Below are 15,282 nucleotides of genomic sequence, written 5' to 3' on the forward strand. Positions count from 1 at the left end.
GATATCTGCTTAGGAGGTCTCTGCTGTTTAGGCAGATTTTTATTTAGAGCCTCCGAGTAAGTTTTTGTGTGTTTATGTGTTGGGTATGCGGATGCAATAGGTCTGTGTGAGACTGGATTTGTGGTGTGGGTGGTTACCTTTTCCTCCTGATTGACTGTGCCAGTCTTGGGTTGAGAGAGCTCTGCCTCCAGTTTGGCTGTCTAACTGCATCTCTCACATATATTAGAGTTTGTTGGAAGGAGGAGAGGGTTGTCTGTGTACATAAGGCAATTGTAACATTGCCTCAAAATTCCCAGATTCACCAGCTGGACTGGAGAGTAACCTTGAAACTGACCCTTGGACATACCAGATTAGTATAGGGAACTGTTTTTTTACTGATCAGATTAGGGAAGGGAACTGATTTTTCACTTGATCAGGAAGGACCAATTGGGAGTCTAATACTTATGAGAAGTCAAGGAGGGTGTAGTGCTTTAGTTAGTTAGTGTTTCCTTATAAGAGCTGAGCAAGTCCAGGGCTTTAGAGAGAGAATAGAGTGATTACTTTGAGAGTTTGAACAGTTCTAAGGGAAAAGTGAAGAGCAGACTTTGTGGAGCCTGGAATAGTTTTAAACCTGTTTAGGCAGCGCTGCCCGACGCTGCTCAGTGCGCAAAACCGCGCAAAAAGAGAGTTGTAGGGTTTTAAGAGAGAGAGATTAAGGAGTTTAGAATTGACCCAAAATGGCCAATACAATTACAGCTTCTAGGCAGTAACCACTCCTCCAGGGACAGGCAGGCTGTTCAGTGTTAACCACTCCCACTGGTGAACACAGAGACTTCCATTTAGCCCAAGCAAGCACTAGCCTTCTAGAAACTTCCAAACAGTTCAGAACAGCAAATCTGTAACTGAACTTTCGTAACTTTCAGAAAGTGGGAAAAAAGCAAGATTTTTTGTTTTTTTTTCTTTTTGTTGTAGTTTAAAGGTAGCAGAGATCACAAGCAGCAAAATAATCACAACAGTGCATTAAATGACCCCACACTTGAGTGCTAGGCCAAAATCAGGTAAAATGCAGTTTTTAGAGAAAAAAAAATGATTTTAAATTAAGTGCAACACAGGAAATGCAGTAAACAGGCTCTAGATGTGTTCCAAGTACTGTTACTGTTACAGATATAAACTTTAGCAAGCTGGAAAATGCCAAAAAGTAGGCAGCAAAGCAGTAAAACTTAACAAAAAATCAAAGAAAATACTTAAAATCACAAAAGAGGCTCCTTTTCTTCTCTCAGCATTTTCTCCCCTTGGTAGGTGCTTCAGCAACAACTAGCAAGCCTGAAAAGATGCCAAAACCATGAGGCAACCTGTGGCTAGGTTCAAGTAGTATGTGTGAACTACCACACCCCTCACCTAAAGTCTAAGTGACTGTAAGATGTCAAACAGGTTCAGTAGGCATGATCTGCACTCAGTCAAGCTGACCTGGGTTGGGTCGAGTGTCTGGAGGTTCCCAATGTCTCTGTTAATGAGCTCCATGATGATGTGCTCCATAGCCTTGCAGACCAGGCTAGTCAGGCTTATAGGGCAATAGTTCCCGGGGTCCATTGTGGCGCCACCTTTGTGGAGTGGGATAACTGTTGCTGTGCACCACTCTGTGGGTATGCAGGCTGTAGAGAGGCTAGGTTTGAACAGTGTGTTTAGGTGAGGGGTTAGTTCATTTGGAGCTCTTGTAAGACACAGCCTGGGACACTGTCCGGTCCCATTGAGGCTGTGTTTTTGGCTTTGGATAGGGCTGTTTTAACCTGTGTGTCAGTGATTGTCGGGGCTGGTATGGTTATGGGCCATTTAGGGGGTGAGAGGGGTGTGAAGTTTGCACTGAACCTGTCTGCCAAAATGTTGGCAATATCAGTTGGTTCAGTGTATTTTGTGCCAGTCTGCACCAACTCAGAGCAGATCTGAGAGTTCCCACTTAGGTTCTTGACATAGCTAAAGAATGCTTTGTGGTTATCTGTAGAGTCCTTGGAGATTTGTCTTTTGAAGCTAGCTTTGGATGATTTCATGCAGGATCATAGTTTCTTGCTGACACTGATCAGGGATGTCTGTCCTTCTAGGGATTTTGCTCTTATCTGTACTAGTTTCCTCCTTCTACTGTAGAGCCTGTTTATGGCAGGGGTCCACCAAACCAGTTTCCTTTTCTTGGAGGAGTGAGTCTAGGTTTGACTTGGGATAGCACGATCCATACATTCCTGCAGATGATCATAGAGTGCTTTTGTATAGGTTTCAACATCTTGGACAGCATTGTCCATTGGCATGGGGACCGTGAATGACTTATGTTGGAGTACTGGTCTGTACATGCGAGTAGCCATTATGAATGTGGGGACACCACCACCTGGAGTGGTCAGTACCAGTGTTATGGCCCACATGTCTGGTTCTGAGTTAAATGGTGGTAGTGCTATTGTGCAGTACGTTCTACAGTGAACAGCTGTGATTACGACAGCAACACATCTAGCACTGGTTAGCATAAGCATACAATGCAATTGTCTTCTAGGTGTCAGGGTGTTATCCTGTGTTTGGGACATTTGCCTTGGAATGGCACTATATGGGCAAATGCGATCTAGGTATTATCACCACTCTCTTGAATCATGGATGCATGTGATCTGTGACAAAGGCTTGCCTTCTGTCAGTCATGTCATCCCAGAATGACAGACACTGGACAACCTCGTATTTACATTAGGACATTGGCTCATTGTGTTGGTCAAGCAGTTGCCATTCTTAGCATGGCATCACTGCAAGTATTAGTATTGTGCTTGGTATAGACTGATACATCTAAGGTGACGGACAGCAGCAGACGTTGTGTAGATGACCAGTGTCAGATATATGTAGTGCAGCGTTCCTGCTAACAATGACAACTACTAACACCGGAGTCCATTACAACATGTTCTTACGTCTAACTGTATCAGCATGGCCACTGTGGCCTTCTGTGTTTAGAATCAGAGTGCATCCCAAACAGCCCTGTGCTACTAAGTGTATGAGCACGCCCAGTATAACCTTGTGTAGTTGGACTCCTAGTGCATTCCAAACAGCCCTGTGCTACTAAGTGTGTGAGCATGCCCACTGACACCTTGTGTAAGTTATGTGCTTCTATGTGTATGAACATGGCCATTGTAACCCTGTATAGTGATAGTAGTCGTCCATTCCACAGATGGACATACTCCTGTTTAGGATGGACTCCTACTTTAAACACACAGGTTCACAGCTATGTACATCTTAACTGTCAGCATCCCTGTTGATGTCCGCAATCCTAGAAGGTCATGATGACTGCCTTGGAATACGTAATCTCTGTGGCGCAACTCGTAACTGCGTAGTACTGTAATAGTGATCTGTAGATAGGTAGGTGCTCTGATCCCACCACTGGCACGTGTGTGTCTGTCTGCCTGAGGACAGAACAATGCTTTTTAGAGTACTCACACTCTGTACAAGTCCTATACTCAACTTTGCCAAAGCTGATGATGTCACCCTCCTAGGAATACACCTCTGGGAGTGCTGTGACCCAGTAATCTTGGTAGCATGTTCTGTAACTGCGTAATGCTGTAGTATGATAAAATAGTTAGGTCGGTGTTCTAATCCCAGACATGCCAAGTGTGTGTGTGTCCATCTACCTGAGGGCAGAGCAATGCTTTTAGAGTACTCACACTCCGTACAAGTCTTATGCTCAACTTTGGCAAGGCTGATGATGTCACCCACCTAGGAATACACATCTGGGATTGCTGTGACCCAGTAATCTCGGTAGCGTGTTCTGTAACTGCGTAATGCTGTAGTGTGATAAAGTAGTTAGGTCAGTGTTCTAATCCCAGACATGCCAAGTGTGTGTGTGTCCATCTGCCTGAGGACAGAACAATGCTTTTTAGAGTACTCACACTCCGTACAAGTCCTATACTCAACTTTGGCAAGGCTGATGATGTCACCCACCTAGGAATACACCTCTGGGATTGCTGTGACCTAGTAATCTCGGTTGCGCATTCTGTAACTGTGTAATGCTGTAGTTTGATAAAGTAGTTAAGTCGGTGTGATAATCCCAGGCATGCCAGGTGTGTGTGTGTGTGTCCGTCTGCCTGAGGACAGAACAATGCTTTTTAGAGTACTCACACTCTGTACAATTCCTGTACTCAACTATGGCAATCCTGCTGATGTCACCCACCTAGAAATACACCTCTTGGACTGCTGTAACCCAGTAATCTCGGTAGTGCATTCTGTAACTGTGTAATGCTGTAGTGTGTTAAAGCGCTAGCCACTGGATGTGTTGAGCGTGTTTTGTAGTTTCCCTATATAGTGGCCATATATGTCACAATCAGCCAAGAGACTGGGTTGGCAAGACATACCCATACATTTGGCAACAGGCCTGGTGAGTAATGTCAGTAACCCTATTATTACCAAGATTACAGTCTGAATCCATGTGTCAGACAGAAACACACTTGCCTTGGGATTAACACAACATAATACAGGAGTTGCAGGTGTTTTCCTTTTCATTCTTTTCTAATGCTTTGGTGTCACGAGGTTTGTTCTTGGGATATATAATCTATATCTATGTATGTATATATATATATATATATATATATATATATATATATATATATGGACATTAACACACATAAATCTACGTAACTGAATACATGTCCTACACTGTTGAATGGGTACATTTCCGTTATCGGGGCAACACTATTAATGCAATCATTCAGGTGTAATGCAGCTCATTAACATGCCTGTTGAGCACATGTCGGTACAAAATGCTTGTGTTAATAATTAAATGTTTAACCAAGTAACTAGTCTAATTTTACACACGTCTGTCTGACAGACGTGTTAAGGTACTGCATTACAGCAGAGCGATTGCTTTAAAGTGTTGTCCCGGTAAGTCACACAGACAGGAAATCAGTAATAAGGAAGTACTTGCAAATAACATGACATTCCTTTCTTCTGTTAATTAGTCATGACATGGTGATATGTACACTGCATGAAATGCCTAACATGAAGTAACTGCCTGTGCTTACAGTTTACAAAGATGTAGTCATACTGACCATTTGTAATCAGACAGTTTTCAGTCCTCTGTGAGGCATGTGAAATGATGATTAAAAGACAGTGAAATTGCTATGTATATGTTTGCCGTGAAGGGCTTACAAGACACAAGTTGTTAAGATTAGGCTTCAACTTGGATTAATTATGTAAAAGCCTTGTACAACAGCAACAGATGTATACATCGTAAACACCGTTATTTCCAGGCTCAGCAATGCCTTCCTAAATCCATGCCTGACACTCTTAAAAAACAAACGATCACTGTTTACGGATTGTAATCGCATCCTCGCAGCTTAAAGAAGCCGAGGAAGTATAATTAGAGATGTTGAGGACGGGTATTTGAAGATGAAAATGTTTTCTACAAAGCCTGCTTTCCCTATAATGGATAGACTGCTGTAATAGTAGGGCTTTGTCTTTGTTTTTGCACTATTCTGCTTTCGGGCAAACACTTTCAATGCGGGTGCTGAGCTCCGACTCCAACCTCAAGCCATGTTGTTTGGATGTTAATATTACCAGTTGTATGTAAATCAGTTACATGGATAAAATGTAGAAACAAAATGAAAACAATTGTAACTTCTACATTTTACACACACGTTAAGACTAACACAAATACATGGTTTGACACTGGATTTGGAAGTCAGCAACCGCATTAACAGTGTTGCCCCGTTAACCGAAAAGTATCCCAGCGCAAACGCACTTAAACATGCTTACTGGTGCTTATATATGTTTACTACTGCATATTTGTGCTTACACCTGCTTAATAGTAACTTATTCATTATGTCACTAACAGTGAGATTGAATGACATTAATTAAACATTTCATGCAGTACTCCAGTTCACATGTACATGTTCTTATGTAGGTTGTACAGCAATATGATGTATAAATATGTTTATATATACATTCCACATGGAAAATGATATGTGCTAGTGTGGGACTCGGACAGTGAATGCCTGTTCGTTAGGTAAATGCTCTGACCAATACACTATTGCTGTGCTGCTTTAGTTGCATATATACCCATATACCCATGTCTCCTAATTCTCCAAACACCCAGCCCAACACTTCACTAACACTGCAGTCATTCATTCTCCAGTTGGATTTGTGTTGTATCCACACCAGTACACACTGGCCACTCCCTACCCCTGTAGACCCATCCCATCGGTTGACTCACTACACGTATCCTCAGGAATCCCTAACATTTAGTCCACAAACATTGGTGACATGAGTGACCAATAGGACACTATTCGCAATTTTTGCGTTATCCCACATGGGACACGTTTGTCTTTATGTCAAGATTAGACTCTTACTTCCTTACATACTTACTCCCGTTAACATGACACTACAATTAATTAATTATGCTGACTATATGGTAACGTACACGTTACACGAGAACTAAATATGTACGTGTTCGGCATTATTATTTTACAAATAGACCGGTTTAGTATTTGGCAATGCCGTACGTTGCAGGCAGATCACAGGGATAATTCCCTGTGTGAGATAGTCCTCACATTTGATTTATTTAGCACAGCACTGACTTTGGGCATTGTACACACTTCTGCGTTTTAGCAATTTTGTCCCTTCCCTCTAATGCACATCCTATTATTCTATCTACTGTCGAGGTTTGTAAGGGCACATTCATGTGTTTATGTCTGCAAATGGAATGGATATGTTACAGGGAATGTACTTCTACATACAGATGTATGCATACATACTTATAACTAACTCGCTGGCCTCCATGATGTAGTCCAATTACAACCAGGCCATCCAACCATAACACGCCTGGATCCATAATCACATACCCATGGTTCCTCGACCTCACCCGAGTTTGACATACACGCAATCCATCCATTATCCAGTTGTTTTCATGGCCATGACACACCTCCACACACTGCCCTCCCCCCAGCGTTAGGGGACCTACACGTATGTTGTCCCAACACATGTATTATCATGCTCTCCCACCATTTAGTCCTTTGAACATACCTGCCCTTGCTTGTGTAATGCACAGAGATCCAAATATGCTGTCAATTTTTGGTAGTCCCACTGGGGACTACACTCTGATTGTTTGTAAAGTAGACTTAGCAGATCAACAATGTTACTCCCACTGGTAAAACCCTGCCTGTGGTATAAGTAGCAGTGCTTTGCTCACTCCTGGCCAGCTTGATATGACATATGCTGACAGAACTATATAATACTATAGTTGCTGTTGATTCCCTTCTCATTCCTTTCCTATGCTTTATTGTTACGACGTTCATTCTTCATATATATCTTAATATAGCTTGTGGTTCCTATGACAATATTAGTAATGTCAACTTCTGACTCCATGTTCTAAAATGTTTTTCGTCACTTCTTCAAGCAACCCAATACTTTTGTACATTGTTTTTGTCTTTTGTTTATGTTTATGTTGCTGTTTTTGTTGGAGCTTTTCTCCCCAGGCCTCCGCTGTGTACATACTTATATACATTTCCTATGCTGGGCACTGCTTACACCCACGCAAGCGCACTCAGATTTGCTTACTGTTTGTTATATATGTTTACTGCTGCTTATTTGTGCTTACTTGTGCCTTATTCATTATGACAGTACCACTTTGAATGGATTTGGTTAAAAGTCCCATGCGATACTCAAGTTCACTTTTACATGTTATTATGTCAGTTTAACAGCAGAATGACTTTCATTCCACAAAGAAAGTATGTGCTATAGTTGAACTTAAACCATGAATGCTTGTTCGTTAGGTGGATGCTCTAACCACTACACTATTAGTGAGCTGCTTCATTTTGATGTATACCCAAACACATGTCTCAACACTTCACTAACACAGCAGTCATCCATTCTCCAGTTGGAAAAACCACACCACTACACATGCGCCACTCAGTACCGCTCTAGACCCGTCCAGCATGTTGACTCACTCCAAGTATATTCAGACGTCCCAAGCTTATAGTCCTGGAACATATATTCATATAATGGTCAGGGCGTTCAAATAGTCTTCTGATTTTTGGCTTATCCAACTGGGACTGCCCTGTACTGGTTTGAAATTTAGATTTAGCACATGGACAAAGTTAGTTCCACTATTAGCATCCTACCTGTGGTTGGAGATGCAGGGGGTTTGCTCACCTCTGGCCAGCTTGATATGACAGCACTAAATAATACAGGAGTTCTGCTAATATTTTCCTTTGCATTCTTTATGAATGCTTTATTGTGACCATGTTCGTTCTTTACATATATATATATATATATATATATATATATATATATATATATATCTGTACGTACGCATGCATATACATCTACATCATTATTTACTTTGATCATACTGTTGAATGACTGTGCTGTCTGCTATGTTTGTGAAAACAAAGTTAAGAATAACTGCCGTGGCTTAGTGGTAAATCACATTGGTTGTGGTGTGTAGGGTCCTGGCGTCGAGCCTTGCTGAGGTGGTTTATTGTGTTGCTGGGCAGAACAGGGGCCGCTGGACAAAGGATGAGTACAACACATTTCAGCAGCGGTTTTCCATTTTGCCATGTTTAAATGCCGCTTCCTGTCACCCAAACACCTTCTCCATTCTTACTGTGATACGTCACTCCAGTTCACATTTCAATGGTATTATATCGTTATACAGCATAAAATGTCAGAATATGCTCGTATACGGATTCTGCATCGTAAATGGTGTGTGCTGCAGTTGAACCGGCAATGTCTGCTCGTTAGGCGGATGCTCTAACCACAACACTATTGCTGTGCTGCTTCATTTGCATGTATACCCATGGTTCATAGTCTCCCGAACACACACCGCAACACTTCACTAACACAGCAGTCATCCATTCTCCAGTTGGAAAAAAAACACACCACTACACATGTGCCACACCCTACTGCTCTAGACATGTCCCGTATGTTGGCTCACTCCAAGTACATTCAGACGTCCCAAGCTTATAGTCCTGGAACATACGTTCATATAATGGTCAGGGTGTTCAAATAGTCTTCTCGTTTTTTGCTCGTCCAACTGGAGATTGTGACTGCCCTGTACCTGTTTGAAAGTCAGACTTAGCACGTGGACAAAGATAGTCCCACTGTTAGCATCCTGCTTGTGGTTGGTGATGCAGGAAGTTTACTCACCTCTGGCCAACTTGATATGATGGCACTAAATAATATGGGGGTTCTGCTGCTGTTTTCCTTTACATTCGTTATGAATGCTTTATTGTGACCATGTTCATTCTTTATATATATATATATATATATATATATATATATATATATATATATATATATATATATCTGTACATACACATGCATGTACACCTACATACTTATTTACATTTCCCATACTGTTGAATGACCGCCACGCATACCTGCTTACGTCTGCTTGAAAGTGCCTTAATCACCCTATATCCGACAGCCATTATTCTGGGCATCATATAAAATTAGCAGCCCTTGCATGGCTGGCTTGGACCCAGGAACAGAAACACCATAGTCACTGGTTTGACCACTAAACCATCCGTGATACATTCTGCATGGATGGTAGTTAGGATATATGACTTTACTACAGTCATTCCACACTACTGGCAACAAATGTGACAGTCGATTGGTATACATATGTATAGTACATGTTAATGTTCATATGTTTCTGAGAGACATATGTATACATTTGCAAGTATACATATTTCTGAATAGGACACATACTTGACAACTACTTATATGCATGTATGTGTGATGTGTAGCTATGAGAATATAAGTATGTACATTTATAGATATATGAAAAATATATCTGGGGTTATACATGGCCATGTATATGAACACTCGCATCCGGGAGGGACCTGTATCGTTTGTATACAGGGGTTGTGTGCATCATTATGACATTGAACCTGGACAGGGTATACAATTTGTGGACGTGTACTATTTGGAAGATGGCTATGGGGAAGCTTCTTGGGAACATGTGAAAGGTATATATTCCCGATAATGCAAATGGGGAGATGTGCATCATGGTCAGGTGTTTAATCCTGGGTTGTAGGTTCTGCAGGACCGGGTGGAGGTTGAGCAGGGTTGTGGACAAGTACTGCTAATCCAACTTGTGTCCGGATGTCAACGGGGGTGGAAATCGTGTTGTGCCACCAAGTCTAATCTTGAGAACAGACACTTATCCCATGAGGGATGTCCAAAAATTGTGGATGCCGATGACCCCCATTCTTTTGGTTATATGAAAATGAGGGAGGGTTATACATGCATGGGATACCTAGTTTGCAGGCCTGAGACTGCTTAGGGTGAGACTGCCTACTAGATGTGGTAGGGGGCACTATGTGCAGATATGGCTGGCCCAAGCTAGCAGCTCGATTATGGGTGGTTTTGGTGGACGTTCAACAAGGGGGGTTGGTGTGCTGTGGAGGGGACGATGGGTATTCAATTATGTATCCAGGTGTGTAGGGGTTGGATGGCTCAGTTCAGGCCAAACCATTATGTGGTGCGAACCAGTACCGTTTCTGTACATGTGTATCGTACATTTTAATGTTCATATGTTTGTGGGATTGTATTCTGCAATATGACCTGACAGGGTGTACTGAGGATGTGAATGTATGTTCTTTAGTTTCCTTTTGGATTCTCCCACTGTTCCCTCGTACACCTCCAGTTCACCTATTGTACATCCGACCCAGTATCCCCTTGGCGGATTATTATATTACCCATCACCTCCCCCAAAATCCACATACACACCATCCACCCCTTCTCTGGTTGTTAGCCCATGGCACAGACAGCAGTACACATTGCCTACTCTACATATCTCCAATACCATTATGGTTGTGAAGCCAACCCTAGCATATTTGGTCTTCCACATGCTGTACTTCACGCACATAGGTACACGCAAATACTTATCTTTCATGACATGGTAGGCTGACCCAGGTTATACCCATTCATTTTTGGGCTGTCCAGACAAGGACGACTCGGACCGGGAATGGGCAGATATTTAGCGAATGCTCTAACCATTGGGCTAGGCTTATCAAAGAGCAGCAGCATGCAAACACACTGCATTTCGCTTCCACTTGGTATAAAAATCAACACAACAATGAAATACGGACACGGGGTTTTAAACGTAATAGTTCTAGGGACGGGGGATCAACATTCAGCTACGTGCTTGTGCGTTTACTCCTGTGATTTTAATTTGGTGTTCGCAGAACTCTCTTCTATGTTTTGCATACATTTCAGTATCCATGGACACTTGACAGGATTGATTACTATTAGAGGAAGGCTGTACTAGTCAGCATTTTCAGTTGCACGACTGTAGCGGACATGTTCACGCCTCCATGCAGTACTTAAACATGCCCCCTGCACTCGCGCACATTTCCTGTGCACGTGGACGGTGTGGTAGCGTGCCTTCATTAATATGCATATGGTGCTGCTGCACGCTCGATGCAAGGCTAACACCGTCCTTGCGCCGAGCTTCATGAATCCCGGGGATCTTTTTTATTGTTGCAATTGTTTAGCAATGTCAAGGAACATTGAATAATTGCCTGCTTTTTTCAATGTTTTTTTATGCAAAAGCTGCTACATTTGGGCAGTTGTGTCATGTTGGGTTTGTAACATGAAATTTGGTATGGCATACAGTATGGTGAAGTAAATGTGTACGTACAACCAGGATTTCTGAGATAGCAGAACAAAAGCCTCACGCTGACCAGAAGACCTTGCCAAACAGTTCAGGAGCTGAGAAAGCTGGACCTAAATTTAATAACTCACTCAAGAGCTGAAGAGCCAGGCAAGGTGGGTAGGAATTCACATCAAATGCCAACACACTTACTGTTGGAGGGAAGGTGGCTCTTTCATAGCATGTAAGAATAGACTCACATGTGGATGGAGGACACAGCAGACCTTTGCGGTGATGTCAGCACCCAAGTCAGCTACCAAGTGGTGTAGTTACACTAGCAGTAAAAATTCTGATGGCAGTGTGCATAAGCACCTCAGTGACTGGTTCCTGCAGTGTAAAGAGAGAATGGGCTGACTGAGCATGCAGGGCAGATAGACAGCAGTGAGACAAAAAGCATACCAGAAGTAAGCCTGTACATGCATTTTATACATGTACTATTTTATTGTACAATCCCTTAGTATGACGTGTACTTCTTGCATATAGTTCTGGATTAATGTAATAGTACCACTTGTGTTTGCATATACTACTATGCTTAATAAATATTTGAATACCTTTTTCCTTGCATTTTATATTGTTTCATACTGCTAGCTAGGCCTACAATTTTTCCACAGTCAGTTAAATAATATACTTAGGTGCAGATGTAGCTGCTGTCATGCCACTCCATACAATGGTATCATTCTCCTGCCACCAGATATCAAAGATTGTTTTACGAATACTACTGGTATGCTAATGCTTTACTATGCAATCATAATGCTTGAACAAAGTATGCTACTGAATAGAAAGGATAGTTACTACTGTTTTATTTGATACCAACTTGAAGTTTCTGTTTTCATTTAGCAAAGTCTTCAGTACATATTGCTGTTGCAGCCACATGTAGGGTAGTCCATGCCATTGATGCCTTTCGCGTTGTGTGTGGTTCTCAGCATATCTTTTTTTAAGACTGTACTGCACTCGTTTGCTATTCCCCTGTGTTTAATCAGTGGTGTATTACCTGACAGCAGTTTTATGCCGCTTTTATATATAACTTTGTTCTGACACTAGGACTGGCTTTTGCATGCATACTTTCAGGGCCAATGCTCCTATGTATGGCCCCCTACAAAAATCTCTACACTCTCTGTCATTATACACAATACACCTATCTTTAGCCATTCTCTGCACTACACAGCTACATGACTGCCACCAATTCAGATGTCCAAAGTGAGACATTTCCTAAAGAAAAATGAGATTTTGCAGTACAAACCATAACCAAAACCAATGCAAAAACACTTATTTCACTTGATTATGAAAATGAACATTTGTTTTAGTAGAATTTAAGTTTTTTCTCCATTTATTTTTCTTTATACTTATTGGCAAACTTCTTTCCATCTTGCACCAAAGGCTTTACTCATGGATAGCCCAGGTGTGGTCAATCAGCTTAATCCTCCAAGCTCCCTTACTCCTCATTGTCTCCTCACTAACTGAGCCACAGAATATGACAAGTCCAGATATGCTCCCTGTGGTTAGGAACTTCCATCTCCATCAGTATGATTGGTCAGGCTCTAAGTAAAGGCCAGAGATCTGTCTTGTTCTGTTTCAAGGTAAAGGACACCATGAAGTGTAAATCGAGGCTGCTGTGCCACCAAAAAGTTGAAAAACAAACAGTAGCTGATGCATATCATTTTCTGCATGCATTTCATGGCATTAGCTTCCACTACTTTATTCTCCTAATTTCAGAGGTCCTACTGTGACACCTAATATCTAAGCTAGAAGAGCAAATATAACTAAAGCATTTCCTGGGATCATCACAGCAATTACAGGAAATATAAAGCAAAAAAGTTACAAGACCATTTACAACTTACCGATACCCACCTCATGCTGTATTCTCCTTCTCCATACGGGTAAAGCAGGTAAGACCTGGAGTAAATTTAGAGATACCTGTTCATTAGGGTTTGCACCTTTTTAAATGTCCAAAGTGGGACATGTCTTATGGAAATGTGAAATTTTCCGGATAAAGAATAATCACAATAGACTTCACTTTTTGCCAAACTATGACCTCACTCTTGTAGAATTTGACTTGTTTCCATTGTTTCACATAATATTAAGATGTTTCAGGAACGAATTATTTTTTCCCCGCAGCAAATATTAAAAACTTCGAAATACTTTTAATTCTGAAATCTCAGGACATTTTTCATGTTTTCTCCGCACAACGCAACTGCCAAAACCCCAGTCTTCCTGCTTCTACCACTCGCGACAGCACCCTGGTCACGGAGCATAGCATAACAACTTAAGTTAACCTGTATGCCAAAACAATATTTTTCTGGTTTCTACTGTTTACAGCATATTAAGGAGTTTCTGCTAATATTGCTTAAGATAAATGAACGTACAAAACATTTTCCTCTAAAATATCTAATATACTTTCCGTACTGTACACACTCCTCGGTTTCCATTATCTGAGGTTGTTTTAAGCAACCTTTCTTTATATACAGCTTAGATAATTCAGTAAACCTAATTTCTTTCTGTGTTTCTGAAATGCCTATACCTCTAAATGAAATACGTTCTTCCACCATCATCACCGAAGTTATGAAACAAATATGAATAACAGTGAGCATACCTGCATTACTTAAAGCTACGCCCCCTCCCGTTCCGACTTTATAGAGTACAAGTGACGTCATGCCAGTGAAAGGACAGAGGTTACAGGTTTGACAGTTTCTTCCTAGTGAGGGAAGATGGCGGTGCACTGTTCGTGGATGTTAGTAGCAAAAAGTTTATTTTTGTCTTTACTGCTGTTACAAGGCTTAGGAAGAACCGGAGGTGTGGCTGAGCGAGGAAAATGGACATATTTAGCTGACAGTGTAGGTGATATTCGGTTTCATCAGAAACATTTGGTTCATCATGCGGTAAAACTATAAGTAAATGGGGACTTGTTTCCTTCTGCCACTGTGATAGTACATTGCTGGTTTATTGCTCTGACAGATTTTTTCTTTGATCATGCGATTTTTTTATGCTTGGTGTTATATGATTGTACAGATTATTAATGTGAATGTTAGATCTGTGTTGTTGATGTCTAAACTTTCTTGAGGGTGGCTGAGCATCTTTTAATGAAGTATGACGAAAGTTAGGACTATTTTACATGTGTTTAGTTGGAGTTGTCTATGTAATTAAAACACTGTGCTTTACTAGAACACAGTCTTTGTTCTCCCACTTGTGTTTGGGGCTTATTCTGAATTTGACCATTTTATTTGGTTACTAGTAATAATACAGTTTAAAAGCTTTTGTCGTTCCCAAAACATATATGTGGTTGATAGTTACTTTGTTTAACTTGTGTACAGTAAGGGTAGTTGCCAGAGTTTGTAATATTATTTAAGGCACTTAGTTAACCCAGTTTGCTTCCAATTTTTACATTGTCGTTCCAAATCTTTGCATGTAGATGGTAAAATAAACTGTGCGGAAAGTATTAGCGTTGCATGTGTGTGTGTGTGTGTGTGTGTGTGTGTGTGTGTGTGTGTGTGTGTGTGTGTGTGTGTGTGTGCGTGCATGCATGCACACATACACATATGTGTGACGGAGCCTTGGAACTTTGAGGAACATGAACTTTTAAGACCGTAAATGAGGAACGTTCCTCATAATGAGGTACATTTGAGATGTATGGGTCCCTTTTT

General features: G+C 41.3%; 1 protein-coding gene across 2 annotated transcripts in view; it reads left to right on the plus strand.

Annotated features, from left to right (window-relative positions):
• The first annotated feature begins 14,308 nt into the window (after positions 1-14,308).
• The window catches only part of LOC122787514 (transmembrane protein 87A-like), a 1,268,634-nt gene continuing 1,267,660 nt past the window's right edge, over positions 14,309-15,282 (plus strand). For both annotated transcript variants that reach the window (XM_044054310.1, XM_044054387.1), the window contains exon 1: positions 14,309-14,475. In XM_044054310.1, the coding sequence (XP_043910245.1) occupies positions 14,350-14,475 (126 nt within the window). In that variant the 5' untranslated portion in view covers positions 14,309-14,349. The remainder of the gene's footprint in view (positions 14,476-15,282) is intronic.

Source organism: Protopterus annectens, chromosome 1.part0, assembly GCF_019279795.1.
Source record: "Protopterus annectens isolate FY-2018-M chromosome 1.part0, PAN1.0, whole genome shotgun sequence".
Classification (NCBI taxonomy): domain Eukaryota; kingdom Metazoa; phylum Chordata; order Ceratodontiformes; family Protopteridae; genus Protopterus; species Protopterus annectens.